Raw genomic sequence first — 17,775 nt, forward strand, 5'->3', positions numbered from 1 at the left:
AAAGCAGTATATTGTCTACTGATGAGATAACTCTGAGGATAAAAACCACTGAAATAAGTCCTTAATTTATGTCGTAATTTGGAGGTGAGTTCAGAGGGGAAGGTAACATTTTTGCATTTTTATATAAATCGAATGCTTTCCAGGTCAGGCTAAGCAAGGGGTGCAGTAAGATCCAAGAACTGGAGAGCGAGACAGATGGAGCCACAGATGAACTGTCACTCTTCTGCTATTATGAGCTTCATATGTCCGGCTCCGAAGAAAGCAAATAAAGGCCAGAGATTTATAGTAATAAAGTTACAACTGTAATACACAGATGTTTTCTCACGAAGCAAACAGACAACATGGGCATGACCCAGAAAATAAAAGCAGTTACTGCTATTGCCACAGTTTCTGGAAAATTAAGCCTGGACTCAAATTACTCAATTTAAAACACAAACACACAAAAGACTATTTCTGTACAACTACTGCTTATAATTTCTCCCTCTTACAAAGCAATAAAAATGTATCCAAAGCAAACTTAATTCCAGTGCTAGGAAAGTATTATCACCTAATACAATACGGTTGGCGTGGATGGACAAAAAGACTCTGGTAATAGTGTACTGTTTTGGGGGACTTTTTAATGAATGTGCCATTATGTTTAAAATGAGAACAGAAGGAGCGAAAAAAAAATCAGAAGAGAGTAATAAATCACTCTTCAACTTGCTAAATAAGAAGCATTTCTCCTTTAAAGCTTACGGATGACAGAAGTGTCTGTAGTGACACTGTTTATAGCCGCACAGCAGATTTGTAGCCAGAATTATGCTTACACAAGTAATTGATTTTTGATTCAGCAGCAAAAGAGGGGAAAAATACAAAGGAAGTAATTTTGGTGTTTGCTTCTTGGGGGAGAAATATGTTCTCTTTAGCCTGACACAAAGTATTGCTGACTTTTTTTTTTTTAAGCAACAGAACAAAAGGCACAAGTTAGTAAAACAAGAGTGCAATAATTGACTGTATCCTCCTTTTATTCATAAGCCATTAATTGGGACACTCATCTTGGACTGGAAAACCTATGTTCAGATCCCTCCTCCTTCAGGTGAGAATTTGAATGGCATACCATAAATAAAGCCTGGGTTCCCAGCAAGGGAAAAGGAAATAGCAAACGTATGCCCATTAACTCAAAACTTGCGTCTTTCTATTTACAACAGAACTGTAAATATTCTGCGATCATTCCACTAAGGACTGTATAAAGACAGTAAAGACCGTAAAGGACCACCTCGATTTTAACACCGCGCTGCTTCTAAAAGAATTGACATTACAACATTAATACTGTTTTAACATACCGTGTGTGTATATAAAAACTACGTATTTAACAAAAATCACCTTTTTTTTTTTTTTTTTTTTTAGCACAGGGGTTTTAAAACACTACCTGAACACAAAGTTTACTCAGTCCTCCTTTCTTAAATGCAATCTTTCCATTTGCTTACAGAAAAAGGTACCTCCAGACTTGCCTGCCTGCATAAACAAATCTACGAATTGCTACGTTGCACCAAAGACATTCTCCTTCCCCAAAGGCCCCGCTTTGCCATCTGGAAGAGGAATTACAGTCACTGCAGAATGTATGGCATCTGGCGGGGAGAACCTGAGCAAGGGGGGGGGGGGACAGCGCGGCCGTTGGCAAGAGGCGACAGGGAAGTTGTAAAGCACTCCTGGCCAGACATGTGGGAACAATGCTGAAATAAGTACCTACAAAAGCAATGAAGTAAGGAAAAGTAGATAAGCAATAGTAAATGTACTGAATCCAAAGTATTTCTGAAATATTTCAGCTCCTTTCCTCTCGCTAATTCTGCTCCAAACGATCACGAGGTTTCCACGTGTGACACTGACGTTCCCAAGCTTGCCCTGATCCTCTGTGCTCTTAGAAGATGTGGAAAGGACACCCTGGGAAAGTACCCTGCATGTCACAAGTCAGCCTGCGGTATTTCTACCCAAGAACTTTTTTTTTTTTTTTAATGAAAGAAGCCAAATATTTACCACATGAAGAATGGCCAGATTTTCACACACGCGTGTATTTTGCCTAGCTGTAGGAAAAAAAAAAAATCCATTTATGTAGTTTCAGTCACTGCCAGAAAACTTAACGGACAAAGCCTAACGACTGAATAATTTCCCTGCGTTATTTCAAAATTCAGGCTATACTAAATATATATTATTGTCAAATATATAAATTGAGCACAAAGTTCCAAGTATAGCATTTCAGAAACTACAATTTTTTAGAAGCACGTGCATTGACAAGTTCCATACGGTTATGTACGTGCTACCACACTTAGCGATACGGTATTCAGTCAGTCAGCTGCAATTTTCAGAGCAATGGTTGGTATCTGACAACAAATTCCATTCTTGTTAGAAGATTCCTTCCCCTCCATTTGCCAAACAACATTTCAAGAGAGTGTTTCTGTAAACATCATTTACTTGGGGATGAAGCTACCAATCGCTGCAAATATTTTATCATCAATTAGCTAAAAAGAGGATTCAGAAAGAAAAGACGTATTGTCTGGGTGACATTGCCCAGGAACTGCCAGCAGCCCATTTCCTGAGCTGGTGCAGCTTGGGTAGAAACATCTGGTACGCCAAAGGATGCTACAACATGTTTACAAACTGTAGGCAGCTGAACCTCTTGCAAATGTTGGTGTTTTGGTTTTGTTTTTTTTTTTTAAATTAATTAAAAAAAAATATGTTTAGACACTTTTGTTCCTGCAGGCATTACCATCACTCCACTGACTATGCTAATGGCCTTCTACTGCTATTAAAATACATCTAGGCGCCAAGCAGACAATTGCCCCATTTTCCAGCCTATTTAACAAGTTGAAAACATAACTCTACTCATTCTTTATCTCCTTGCTACAGTAAGCTTTGAGAAAAAAAGGGCAAAGCTTTCTGGAGGTAAGAATAATTTTAATTTTTATTTATTAAAAAAAACCCAAACAAACAACAAAAAAAAAACCACACATCCACCCAAACAACCAGTTATTCAATTTAAGGCTTTCGAGAAAACCCTAAAAATGACGAAACGGCCCTGACACCATTTACAGGAAGCTACCCTGTGAAACACTGAGAAATACAAACAGCTGAAGGCTATTGAAAGACAAAAAGCAGAAGGTCAGGAATTCAGCTATTCGGGTATTTTACTCAAAAACAGATTAACTGATATTTAAAACAGAGAAGATATTAGTATTTTCTGGTCCGTATGGTTCATAAATTTAAAAGCAGAACTCTACGCATGTTATTACGCTTTTAAGAGTTTTGTTCTCTGAAGCTGTTGGTATTCATACAGCGACAACAGATGATTCAGGCCGCACCTCAACGATCAAGCCACATATGTTTTTCCATCACGTTATTACTAAACTGAAACATCACGCTTCCAGACTTTTGCCTCTTTCAATAAAAAAAGATGACTTATGCCACAAAATCCACTCCAAAACTAACAGAACTCCCCCTACCATCGATTAAACACTACGTAAGTGACTACCTGAAAAATCTACTTTTAACACCTCTCGAGGCTGTCGAGGGATTACAACCACAGATTTTTGTTGATACTGCTTCTTAGAATTTAGCTTTTCTTCCCGAAAATGTAATTTTCTCTTTTGCTAGACATCACAGATAAGCTTTGACCACAAGCACAGTTGCTAATTCATAAAAGCTATTCAATTTCTTAATTGTGCATTAATTTCTGCAATTAAAGAATTCAGTATATTAAACTCAGCAGCAGAAGACCAAAGTCTAACCGTACCTCTAGTTTTCTAACTCTTTGTCTCTATCAAATATCTGCCAACAATCTGCCAATCTCTGAACCAACATACATATTCATCCACTCACCACCCAGGTTGAAAGACAACCAAATCGAAATTTTACTTTACCACAAAAGAAGAAAAAAACCAACCATATGGACAGTCCACTTATTTTCATATGAGAAATAAATGCAAAGCACTTCTTACCCTCCTTTCAACCCAGTAAGGGAAAAGTCTTCTGAAGAAGCAGTCAAGCTCTGAATGAAAGGCTGCGCTGGGCTGGTTAATAAGAGACATCCAAGAGTTGACAAACCCTGACTAAAAATCCCCTAACTTTGAAAGCCCTGAAGAACAACACGCATACAAAATACCATTAAATTTATTTACAGAATGCAAAAGAAAAGTCTGGGTTAACGTGGTTGTGTTGCCCTCAACCTAGCCAAGCAGGATTTCAGCAAGTGTTGTCCTACAAAACAAAAAGTAGGAGGTTAAGATCAAAAATGACTCCTCCGTTTACTGGAGGTGTCCCAAAAGTCATAGGAACCAAGATTTTTAGTAGAAGCATCGCATACAAGCTTTTCATTATAAGGGAGATTTTTATCTAGCCTAAGTAGGGAAAAAACAAGCCGGTGATTTAGCCAGCCCTGCTGGCAATGCTATCTTGATGTTATCTCTAAGGGCTGCCAGCTTGCCCAGGTGAGGGCACAGAAACTCGCACCGCGCTCTTCAAAGCAAAGAATTTCTTAAGGATAGCTTCCCTCTGAGCAATTTTATGGTGCAGCTACGAGCTACTGTAACAGACAATAACCGATTTATTTCCCGAAATTTCTAAAAGCCACAATCAGAAAAGAAGTACTGCCTACCCACCAAATCCCGCTTCCACGGCAGCAACAGTGTTCAGGGCATCAAACTCCGCCAGGACTTTTTTGCCAGGCTGCTCTGCGCACCAAGAAAGCTCAGGGCTCCAAAGGAGTTATGGCGTTAGCAGTGCGGCGAACAAGGCGCTACAAGGAGGAATCGGGAATCGCGAGCTTCCATCTCTGCTCCATCGGCAGCAGCTCTGCATCGTGACAGTGGTGCTCTGCTTCCTGCCCTCGACGCTCTGCCTTCTGAATAGGGACCAGCCACGTATTGGTACAGCGCCAAGTACGACAGGTAACGTTAACGTTCTCAACATCGTTATGGTGAAAACATAATCACAAACTACAGAAAATAATGGCAAAACAATAAACATAAAATAGAGCAGTGACGTACTAAACGATTAAGTGTATCATACTTATTATTGGGGACAGAAAATTAACAATTTTAGCATGAAGGGAAATAGTTTACCGTCAAAGCAGTCTATATGAGAATTAAGGGTCAGTACACAAACACATTTTAGATTGCAAAAGAACTCTAACCAGGCTCCAGGTTGCCCTTATTGCACCAATTTGATTCCCTCCCACCCCTAAAACAAATGTTCCCCAAATGAGAAGTAATACTGAAATACGTCGTAAGTACAACATGCAGCTAAGACTTATTTCCATTTATTTCTTTGTTACAAGATTCGGTATTTTGGACACATATGTGCAAATAAAAATACAAAGGGCACATAACATGAAATCTACTGGAAATATTTCATTTTGCTTTAAGTAATACATTGCTATGTTTTACCTGGTCGAGTGGGAGGTGTCCCTGCCAATGGCAGGGGGTTGGAACTAGATGATCTTTAAGGTCCCTTCCAACCTAAACCAGTCTACGATTCTATGTAATATCTGTCATCCTTACTACAAACATGCATTATTCCTCCCAGTTCTACCCGTAATGGGGCGAACTTGTGAATAGAAAATAAACAAGGACTGTGATGTGATACTGCTATTTCACTTCTGTGTAAAAATGCTATCGCTGTTTCCCATTTTTCTAAAGCAGATGAATTTCTAGGAAAAACAACAACAACAAAAAAAAACAAAAACACCAAGAAAAACCCACCCTCCCTAAAAGCAAACCTCCAATGCTCCAATGAAACTGATCTTTGAGACTGTCCTTGTACTAATTTCATTCTTATAGCAAGTTCCATGCAATTCCTCACTCCTAGTCAGTCAAAAACCCTTCAGGATCTTCAAGATTTTCAGTGCACATTTAAGCGTTCACACAGTAGGACATTTAAACTGCTGCAAACATTGGTATTAAAACCTGCCTTAGGCTCACTGCTATAAATTCGCTATGAATTTACAAAGCAAACAGTAGTGTAGGTGAAGTGTTCTGGTGATGCTAGAAATATTCCATCGTTAACATCTTCACCACAAATCGCAACATTCAAGTCTAATTCTACTATGACTAGTGCTTGTTTTGTATTTAAAGACCGTAAGCTAACAGAATCGGCATCCTCTTCCAGAGTGTTAAAAAATAATAAATTGTCCTCAACTCAGCCTTAAAGTAGTATCTTTTTTAGGATCAGCTATCCAAAACAACCAGTTGTTGCATATTTATTAATTATGAGACGGTAGCGAGCACCAAATTCATTCTCCTAACTGAACTGATTGATATGAATGAAGAACAGTAAAAACTGATTTGTAGGACTTGTCTATATTAGGATTTTATTACAAAGTGGATTAGGGTAGGGATTTTAAAGCACAATAATGCCTCTGTACTAGAAATATCAACTGTATGGTCCAGCTTAATTATCTGAAGTGGATTAAACTAAACCACATGAAAGAAACTGTTGCCAAACAGTAATTAGTGGTCACAGGCAAGAAGTGTGGAAGAGCAGTTCCAGGCTTCCACGCATACAGGGATGACACATGCAACTGACGGTACATGTGCAAGAAGCATGGCTTGAGCAAAGACGACTGTTTTGTTTTTTTTTTAATGTAGTCCTGTATCAGTTTTTCAAAACATAAATCAAGACTCAGCAGGTATGGATTGGGTACAATATATTAGAATGCAAAGCTATTACCTAGGACTTTATTGTGCCATTTATTAGCCGTTTCCAAACCTTTCATTTCCTTGGGGAAGTATATTTTCTTTGGTTTGCCAGCAACAGACTTTTCACTATATTATCCTGAGAGAGTAAGAAACAACATGTTTTATGTCATTCATTCTCATATTCTTAAACTGGACTTGGATATTGGAGGGAAGTGTAGGTAAAGCAGTACTGTAAAATCAGCACAGGCTGAGTACACAGTGCTTTCAACATATTCTGCAAGTGCAAGTCTAATACTAATAAGTAGTTTCCTTCACTATTTTCTCAATAACGATACTATGCTTTTAAAACAGTTGAGAACTGAAAGACGAGTTCCCAAAGACCTTGTTTTTATATGAGATAAATACAAACCGGTAATCCTCCTTCACGTTTGAACACTTGCTGTTCCATACAATTATGGGAAGACAGACAGTACTTTCAGTAATTCTTTGTCTTTACTTAAATACTACTAGCTTCTACTGTGGTCTTCTAAAAATAGCCAACTTAAGTCCTGAACATATGAGAAATCAGTACAAGCCCAGTAGGAACACTGCAGGGAAAGAAGAGGAAGAGAAGAGTAATGAGTAGTATCGGGCATCTTGTTGTAAACTCGATTTTTGCAACTGTGCAATAACCCACATTCGATAAGGCTGCCGGTCATGATAACATTAAAAAGACAGCGTACACACACAGGTCCTACAGATGTTCACTTCGTCTAAAGCCCACTTCTGAAGCACTGAAAAAAAAAAACAAAACACCAAACCAGCAAAGCCTTACAGATGCCACTTACAGGTAAAATAGTTGCGCTTCACCTACCCTGGCGCTGAACAGCTGCTCATCAACCACACAGGCTGCCTACATCCTTTCCCTTCTCTACAGACAAGCAAACAATTAGTGACAAGCCTTCAAGATGACTGGCTCATAATTACATCATTGTACGCTTTCCTTCCACTGAAATGAAAGAGCAAGTTTGGACAGTAAGCAAACAACGAACTCCATTGGGAAATATCTTTGTCCTCTCCTTTAACTGTTATCACCTCTAAAGGAGTGTCTGTCTTTTATTCAGCTTATTTTTGGTTTGTTTTGTTGTTTTTTCTTAAGTACAGATCCATTATACCATAAGCTTAAATAATTGCTTACATCACAGCGGTAATTATTACAAATACTAAATTACAGTAATCATTTCTTTTCCATAATTAATCACTTCCACAACACAGCAGTTAACCAAATGCGTTTCATAAATTTTCCTGGATAACAAGCGCAGAATGATTTAAACCGGGAGTCGTTGAAATATAGTATATAGTATAGTTCATGCAATAAAACAGAGATGCAATAAAACAGAGATGCAATTGAAAGCAACATATAGTGCAAACCTATCACTGAAGGTCAACCTTATTGACACAGGTGCAGCTGCAAACAAAACCAAGCCAAAATAACTGAAGGTCATATTTGTTTAAAAAATAAAATCAATAACCATTCTGGGAAATCTACACAGCCATACATCTCATTCATTTCTTTAAGTGCTGATAAGTTTCAAAGGTATTTGTTTTAAACAGAGTGTGATTTGCATATACACCGAGACAATTCTACATTACTTGGCACTGCAGTGAGTGCCCACAGAGATAAGAGGATCCTTCATGTGAGAAAGAATTAAATTCATAACTACTGGGAATATTCCTCCTCTGAATACCCCCAGACAAACAAGAATAAAATTAAATACCTACCAGCTTCAGGAAATTAAGCTTGTTTTTTAACAAGAACCTGTATTTGCACTGCTTGGATTCAGTAAATGCACTTGAAGGAGGTTGATTTATATAAACTAGTTTGAAGTTGAGATTTAGACGGGATGAAAGCATAAGAGGGTGCGCAAGTTTGCAATTTAAGATGCCTGCAAGAGGACCAAGGGTTTGTATACAAATAGTACTAACACTTCCAAGAAAAGAAGTAGTGACAACTATTGATATGTATGAGTAAGAGACCACTGGCAACTTCAGCTAGCTTTGTACTTTCTGTAGCAGCATACACAGTCTAACTAACTTCCAAAATATTTTATGTGCATTCTGCATATATTTCTCACACTAGATGACAGAGAAGTGTTAAGACTACCTTTATTTTTCCTCGTAAAAACTGTAATAGTAAACTACTCTGAAGAGGAATATTTTTGAGATACCATAGTTAAAATGAATATCTTAATTGCTTAAAAAGACCTTTAAAAAGTGGCAAATTAGCAGTTTTCAACCCCTACATGGCATATAGCTTAGATGAGAATACCTGAGGTGAGCTGAATCATCTTACCAAGCAGACTTTTGTTTCCCTAGTGGAATCTAACCACCGGTTACTTGCTAGCAGTGTCACGTCAGGATAGCATACAGCTGGATTTCCTTTGGTTTCCATTCAAAAATAGGATAAAATTTCAACCACGAAATGCACCAAGGGCATCAGGAGTTATCTGTTAGACAAATTTCTATCCCAGCACAAGAATAAAACACTCAGGGTAAGACAGAAATGTTTCAGAAACTATATTAATCTGAAATCCTTATTCAAAACTTTGGAAGCAGGAAACTTTATGGCATCATTAGAAATGTCAAAAAGAACCCACTGGATTTTTTCCAATGAACCGGCAATAAAATTTACCTGTATGCGTTACCTGAATATAAGAAACATCGCTGAAATAAATTCAATAGTTTGTTCAGATATCGAGTATCTGAAAGTAATCTCATTTAAAGAAAAAAAAAAATACAAAAAAAGGGAATTATTCCACTCCTGGTCATGACTGGAGTATTAGAAACTACGTAGAATTCTCCTGGTCAGACAAGGTGAATAGGGGCTACAGAAACACAGACAGGACCACCGCTACAACCCCAGAAGCAGCGTGCCTGGCACTTCAGAGGAAAGCCGAAGGATAATTGCTAAATTCGAGATGAAGACTAACTTCAAGCTGTCGGTATCCGCTCTGCAACACAGGGCGAAGTCTGGCGAGTGCCGTTTCCACAAAAGCTGACAGAAAAAAGTGCAAGTTTGGTGACTGGCCTGGACTACTCATTTCTTCCTTTGAGCAACTTTCCATACTCCAGCATTCTTGGTGTGCAATATGCACAACAGCAGGGCAAACTCGGAGACAGCACAAGTTAGAAGCTGCAGAGTGGCATAAATCTAATTAAGTCTCAGTGGTAAGACTAAAGGAATGTAAATTAGAACCAGATACGTATCAGCTTCCTCACATGCAAGATGCACTGAATCAGACTTCCTCTGGATTCTCTAAATCCAGCCCAACATCCCTACCCTGTGGAACTCAGAATCAAACTAGAGTCTTAGGCAATAGTTAACCAAAAGGGATGCATTTAAGCTTAAGAAAATTGAGAATACATATTCAAAACGTGTATTAAAACGCAGTCAACAGAAAACAAGTTAAGCTTTTGCCTTTTCTACAAATATGTAAGTTAGTTTACAAGAAAAATCCCCCAGGCCAAAATCACAGTTGAAATTATTTCCTCAAGGACTTCCGCTGCTGTTCATTTTTCCAGTAATAGTCACTAACTGTAGGAACCAACCAAACCATCCTCCTACAGCAGGATCAGTAAAAACTCAGCGCTTATCCAGCAGCAACGTGAACACGAAAGAACAGCAAAACCAATATTCATTACAAAGTGAAGAGCCAATAATACAGGGGAGCTCAGAAGAGTATGAAACCTTCCTTGTACAAACTTCTGAAAGAGCAAGCTACTGTTATCTCGACGATTTCAATATGCACAGAAGTTCTGAGACTTGTTGTCCAAATACACTGTGTTTGTTTACTTTGCAATTGCTTTAGTAAGTTGATCAGCAACAGCAGTAAATCAATTCTTTTATTCAACATTCAAGGCAATTACTTTTCAAAAAATATATCCAGAGTAAAGGCAAAAAGACCAGAAGAAGAAAAGACGAATTAATCTTAAAAGGTGATTTTATGCACAGAAGCCACACACAAAAGCAGTTTGAAAGCTAAAATACCATTTTTCTAGTTAGCATCTATTCAGGTTGATATCCAAGATACATACGCTTCCCAAGCGCTTACACCACTCAGGAAAAAAACAACAGAGACATTTATTATTGAGCATGCAGGTAACAATCTGATCTACAAAGCAGCACTGCGATTTGGTAGATTAACAATATTACCCTAACATTAGTCAAGCCATCTTAAATGCTTACTGTGAATGTTGAATGTTAAAAGCAAAAAAATTACCCAAATGATAGCCAACCCGAGCCTCTGTAGCTGCAACTGACATCATTCACAATGTTAAAATCCCGTACTCACCTTTTAGCAGCAGCGAAAGGAAAATGGAGCGCTCATTACCGGTGATAACAGTCTATCTCTTCGTTTATTACGACCGGAATAGGAATCTTTGCCACCCACTCATGCCTACCCAGTTATGTGTTCTTAAATGAGAGCAGGTCTAACTGATATTACTGGGGAGCACGAGTTCTCAAATCATCCTTAGTTGGACAGCAGTTCCATTACAACTTTGCGTTTATTAGCAGTGCAAATGCAACTGCAAGAAGTGGGGCACCTTTAAATGAATTGTTGAGCATACTTTCAAAATAACAGGAATGATTCTCTCTTGCATACTAACCAATTCAAATGCAACGTATTGGGTTTGCACCTGAGGAAGACGACCTTTGAGGGGCTTCTGAAGACATTTTTCTACATGTCTTATATTCAGTAAAATGCAAAGATCGACAAAGCCAGCGACCAGGCTGATATACAGTACAAACATACAGCATCGGGATCCAACAAAGCAGAGAACTAAGTTTCGGACTTACGTTTCTCATCATCAGCATGTACTAGAGATGCTGCTCTCGACAAAACATCCAATGGAGTCTCCATTCCTCTCTGGATCCTGGAAAATTCAAAGTTTCAAAGAGTAAACTCACAGAGCCCTTACTACAACATAGTAGGTGATATGCCACTTGTTCATAGCATACACGCATCAGGTTTTACAGGTGGAAGTAGTAATAAACAACAAGAGCGTGACAGCAGAAAGTATCAAAAAATCCAGGTCTCTGCTGCTCTTTTCATGCTGTACCAGCCCAGGATTTGTTAAAAGTCATTGCTGAAAACAAGGAAACACTGGAATTAGCTTTCCCACCAACTACTCATCCAAAACAAACCAGAAGACCAAATTCTCAAGTACTTGACTGAACCTGATGACCACTGCTCATGTATGTTGCAACAGGGCTATCTGCTATATGTTGTAAGTGGGTTTGCCTCCCACATGCTGGCCTTCCATCCCCATAAGGAGCTACTTGAGACAATATCCAAAGATGCAACACATCTGAAGTGAAGATGACAGCTGGCCCAAATACGCACACCAGCATAAGATTGCTTTAGATCTGTAGTATTCAATAAACTGGTCCTCCATACTCTCCCATGCCCAAAGTGGAATTATCCAAAGCTTATAAGCCATTAAAGACATTTTCTTACTCGTGAACATATAGTCGAACACTGGGCGTGTGCGTATGTATAACGACACAGACAGCAAACTGTAACTTGCAAAATCATAATCACACCTCAGTAGCTGCTTTTCCCTGTTTTCTCCCCCCTACAACACGTTATTCCCATACATGAAAAATTAACCCCATCACATAAAACCACACATTTCGGCACTATATCAAGCAACAGACTCTGCCATTAAAAAAAAAAAAAAAAAAATGTATTACAGCTTACATAAACCTCTCAAAGTTTCACATGAATGGCTTCAAAACTGAAAAAAAAAAAGTTCCAGTATGAAGCTCCAAAAGACACGAAAGGGAAAGAAAGGAAGGGAATAACACATTGTCGAGAGGCGTTTGTTAAAATGCCAACAACTTATACATGTTTTTAAATAAGAAGGCAACAGCATAGACAGAACTGTTAAGAAAACAAATGGAGAAAGAGAGAAAACCCAGGACTGCTAACAATTTCGCTGTTTTTTTCTCCATAAAGCTAGCATGCTATTCTGTCATAAGAACTGTTTACTGTAACTTACTTTACAGTGTGATCTTAAAAAAAAAAAAAAAAAAAAGAAGAAAAAGAAAAAGGTAGTGGCAACTACAGAAATCTCAAACACATGTATATAGACTTAACAACAAGCATATGTTTGGGAAGCAATTTCCTTGACTTTGCACTATAAATAATAAACCTTGCTATCCTCCCTTCCTTTTCCTAAATAATGTCAAAGACTTTAAAACTAATCAAAGATTTTAGAGTATAAGAGAAGAGATTTTTAAAGTATTTTTAAGTTTCAAAAATATTTTTTCAATAAAGAATTAAATCCAGTCTTCTTTCCATGGAACTGTGCAAGAAGAGACATAATTGAAATAACAAAGTACGGCGCTTGAGGATAAAAACATGCTTTCTCCCTCCCTCTCAGAATCAGCTTTTCCTCAGGAACCGTAGTTTAACTAAACTTACAAAATCAGCTCACTCTTTCATTTAAAGACAGTACATGTGGGCGAGAGGTTTTAGAAAACAACGTCTTCGATTCTTCTTTTACTAACTTTGTCTTTGTTAAATATTACTTTACATCACTTTTGGCCACACTCTCTTGCAAATCAAAGCTAAAGAATTCCACTTTGATCTCGTAGACCTTGATGCTTGGTTTCTTTCCTGCTTTTTGTTTTCTTGGAGTTTAAATATCTGATTTATTTATTATATTTATTTATTTATACTTTATTTCTCCCCAGACTGTTGATTACTGACCCTGTCACACAAATTCCTCTAACAGAGTGAAAATTCAGTTGGAAAAAAGGTTAAAATACATCTGACGAGATGATGCAGCTACACCAAACTGATGGCTAACTCACGATTTAGCACTAACCAGCTTTGTCCTATATTTTAAAGACAGTCATACAAAGCTTTTTGGTCAACTCTTTAGAAAAACCCTCAATAAATAACAATGCAAAGGAAATAAGGGTATCTTTTATTGGAAACTAATTGCTGTTTTCTTTAAGTTTTTCAGTAATTTTTAAATAATAGGAGTAGCAGATGCGCAATCCCTTCCCGGACCATGCTCCTAGTAAGAGAATTAGCTGGTGACAGAAGTCTACATTGAGAGAAGGAAACAGGAACCAAGTCTTAATTTTATTCAGGAAATCAGACACTTTAAAAACAACTTCACTAAAACTGCCCTCAATATAGCTTTGTAACTGTGCATATCATTTAAGTTCATATCATGAGAGAGATGCAGAAGTGTTTCTCTAACAGTTAAGGTCTTCTGAAGAGCGTTGCGTCCAGTCAAGAGCTTCTTTGAAGGGACACTGAACAGAGAGATCTGCAAATTCCGGGGTGCGATACCATACATGCTGCGATTTTTAAAACTTGTTGCAAACATTTACAGTTATGAAAATTGCCTCCAAGGAGCTAAAACTTCCAGATTATTATTCAAGCAATACGAAATACCCCTCTATCCCTAAATCAAACTAACAAGCCAGGGGTAACAGTTCAGGAAAGAAATAAAGTTTGCCTACGAGAATGAGAGGAGGAATCTTCTCTTCGCCAGCTCAAAGCTTAAAAGCCTAATTCCACCTGGGCAAGGACAGCAACTGCTACAGCCTTCAGAGAACAGCCCGGTCTTTTTATATTTTTTTTATAAGTACCCGTGTCAAAAAGCCACTCTCTAGCAGGCGACTTGCAAGTATTGCTCTATACCCAGATCTGGTAAAGGAAAAGAGGTGACTGGCGAAATACAAGTACACAAACTTAACTTCCTCTGGATGGATCCGATTTAAACACTAAGGAAACAGTTTCATAAGTCTCTTACTTGTTACAAAATCTTAACTGTTGAAGAGACACAAGCCAAAAGCGCTTTTACAAGAGTTCAAGATATTTTTATCTACTGTAATATCAAATATTAGTTTAATATCTTACTCAGTCCTTTTACTTATCAGTTACTGCTTCCACTCAACATTTCCCTAGTCTCTCATCTCACCAATGTAGCAGCAAAGAAACACTCCGAAAAACAGTAAAGACACAGAATGTGAAGCCATAGGGTGTCTAAAAGACAAGTTACTGCAACACCTATCCACTAGTAAGTTTTTTATGCAACGCTTGAGGAACACAACACCCATTAGTGTAACGAAACAGGACATTATTTTCCCTCTTCTTTTCAAGACTTTGCAAATTCCATGCACATACAAAGTACTTTCAGCTTCGCAAATGCCTAACTCTTAACATCTTTTTGAAGACTATAGAGAAATTAAAGCTTCTGAAAATGAACAGTTAAGTGATTTGAAGGATTTATACAGCACCTTCCAAGCATCCAGGAAAGCACATGGGGAAAAACCCTAAAGTCGCTTGTTTGAAACATAAGTAAACAGGCAGTAGAGAAACCCGCAGCAGAGACTAACTCCAGACTGAATAATGAGACATTTATTCGATCCCAAAGACTTGAAATAAAGAGAAGAACTTTATATTTGATTAAAAAAAAAAAAAAAAAAGTGGGGAATGGCAAAGGGACAGAAAGGAAAGAGAAACATGAAAGAAGATGTTTGCAGCTAATCTCCATTCTGGAGATACGATGGCGTTCGTCCTGAACGGATCTTAACCAGTAACAGAAGCAACAAGTTGGATGACAGAAACATGGAAAAAGTTGGGTGATGAGAACAAAAGGCCTGTACAAAAGACATGCTGCGCAGATAAGAAAAATCAGAGGAATTTAGACATAGTTCGGACATGAAAATCTAAAGAGAGGTCACAGTCATAAAGACAGTTGGATTACAGGTCTGACTGACACACACAGAAGAGCAGCGTGGCCAACGGCCATTGCAAACACCTTAATAAGAACCATATGAAAGCAGACGCTCATAAGAGGTCTCTCTTAAGCTTATTGAGTGTGACCTAGCGATAGACATCTACACAATGCCAAGGAGAGAGAAAGACTGAAGCTTTCAATGATGTAGAGAAAACTCTGGTACTTGGATTCATGTGTTTGGTGAAATTAAAAAGGTAAGGTTGCAGGGGGAAGAAGTGGATTAATAAACAAAGCCCATTATAGCAATGAAAAAGCGAGACAAGAACAAGATGCTCAAGAAACAAGAGTGGGGACTAAAGTGAAGTAAGTATAGATACACATAAGGAAAACAAGATTAGCTTAAGTGGATGGTCAAATAGGTCAAAAGCGGCTGACATCTAAGATACAGGCACAGCACTTGCCAGTCAAATTCATAACCAGAAGTACCTCAAGAAAGAGACTCCAGTCGATTTCAATGGACGAACGGAAGGGGAAATCCAGACACAACTTATCAGCACCATCAATAAGTCTACAGGGGAAAGGCAGATAAAGCAACAGATTGATGCAAACCATGTCAACATCTTTTATTGTTTAAGATAGGAGACAGTAAAGCATATTTGTGCTGTGAATGAGAATAACGATAAGCACATTGTATCTATTCAATGTGTCCTCAATAGTCAAAATACGTTTAAATTCCTTCAGCTACACCTAGATCGGAGCTTCTACTTGCAGATATAAAATAAATCCTGTGCTGAGATACCCAGGTGAAATGTTAACTGTAAGTGCTCAGTTTAGGTTGTGATTACCATGTACTGGTGATCACCCTCCTGCATTTACAACTCACAATCTCCAGGGTGAGTTCAGGCTACTTGGCCAAAGGAATCATTGAAACACCGCTTTCTTTTTTTCTTTAAAATGTATTTATTCAGTACTTTGATTCTTTTTACCATGCTTGTTTTGCATGTGGAAAACGTGTTTTGTTCAAACAGGCAAATCTTCAAACAGAAGCGACGACTTAACTTACCACACAGAAAACAACAAGCTCAAAGCAAAACTCTGGCATTTTACCTTGTACTTTTTGTTTTCTTGTTGCATAAAACCTCACTAACAAGGTAACATTCTAAAAAGAAAGCTATTAGCAACAGTATTTTTGAATTAAAAGCTAGCAAACATAAGAAATTAAAGGTGGAAAAGTCTAACCAGACCATGCCTTCTATCTACAAGACCGTTCGGTCCATCCTATATGTTGGGCATTGTACTGCAAACATACTGTGAAACATATAACCACAGTAAAAGTAACTGAACGGAAACTACCGTTTATAATAGAAAACTTTCAAACGCATCTCAAAACAAAATTAACCTTCTCAGTGTTTCCACATTGTACCAGTTATCAAAGCTACATATATTTAAACAAGAACCTCCTGACGCTTTATAATACGAATGCACCTATTCAGTTAGCATGCCCCAAAGGTCTGCATTGATTTTTCTATCCTCTTTTAGCTTCTAGCCATATTTCACATTACCAGACTGTTGGATCTACCCCTTTCAGCACCACTTCTGGGTGCTCACTGCTTACAGAACTGGCCTAATTCCTACTCTAGGGTGGGTGTAAGAGCTGGGTGGTAGCATTCATCTCACCGAGTCGCTACCAAGCAGAGATAAAGGCGACGAGCAACTCGGCATCCTGCACCAGAACACCCTGTCCCCACTCCCCACAACGGGCGATTCAGCAACAACTGTTTCAGCCCAGTCCTTTGCTTCAAAAAGCAATGCAAATGTACAGACTAGACACAGCCAAATTCTACCAAGAGTCTAACGGAACAGATTTGCATCTTAATTATGACTGAAAGTAGTTCTTGTAACTGATCCCAAATACCGAGATTATAACTGGTATATCAACCAGAGGAAAGAGACATGTAGGGGATTTAAGCAAAACACACTCTACATTAGATATATCCTCATAAGTAGGCAGATGGGAAAATACAAATAAAGGTCAAGAAGTTTGGAGAAAAGCCTTTTAAAAAAGTTTATGTATTTTCGAGGGAGGAGAGGCAGATTGCTGCCAGATTTTATAGAGTTTTGGATCTAAGCGTTCTTAATATCACTGCCTGAAAAGAGAACTTCACTCAGGTTTCACAACCTACAGATTATTCCTCCTTGAGGAATGCTCTCTAAGCAATTCCCTATTCTAAAGTTAAAGAAAATCTAGTCAGAAAAATTATCCTGCAAGGAGAAATCCTGGAGCGTTCTCTCAGTTTAGTCCTCTTTAGTTTAATTAAAAAAATGTCCATTATTTCTTGTTCCTGATAATCCTGAAGCACCA

General features: G+C 38.1%; 1 protein-coding gene across 1 annotated transcript in view; it reads right to left on the reverse strand.

The window, feature by feature from the left end:
* Positions 1-11,569, reverse strand: part of VGLL4 (vestigial like family member 4) — a gene marked incomplete at its 5' end in the record, with an annotated part of 84,680 nt that extends 73,111 nt beyond the window's left edge. Inside the window, one exon of the mRNA XM_082487500.1 lies at positions 11,506-11,569. Within this exon, the coding sequence (XP_082343626.1) occupies positions 11,506-11,569 (64 nt within the window). The remainder of the gene's footprint in view (positions 1-11,505) is intronic.
* Positions 11,570-17,775: the final 6,206 nt, after the last annotated feature.

This window comes from Vanellus vanellus (genome assembly GCF_965231255.1).
Source record: "Vanellus vanellus genome assembly, chromosome: 9".
Taxonomy (NCBI): domain Eukaryota; kingdom Metazoa; phylum Chordata; class Aves; order Charadriiformes; family Charadriidae; genus Vanellus; species Vanellus vanellus.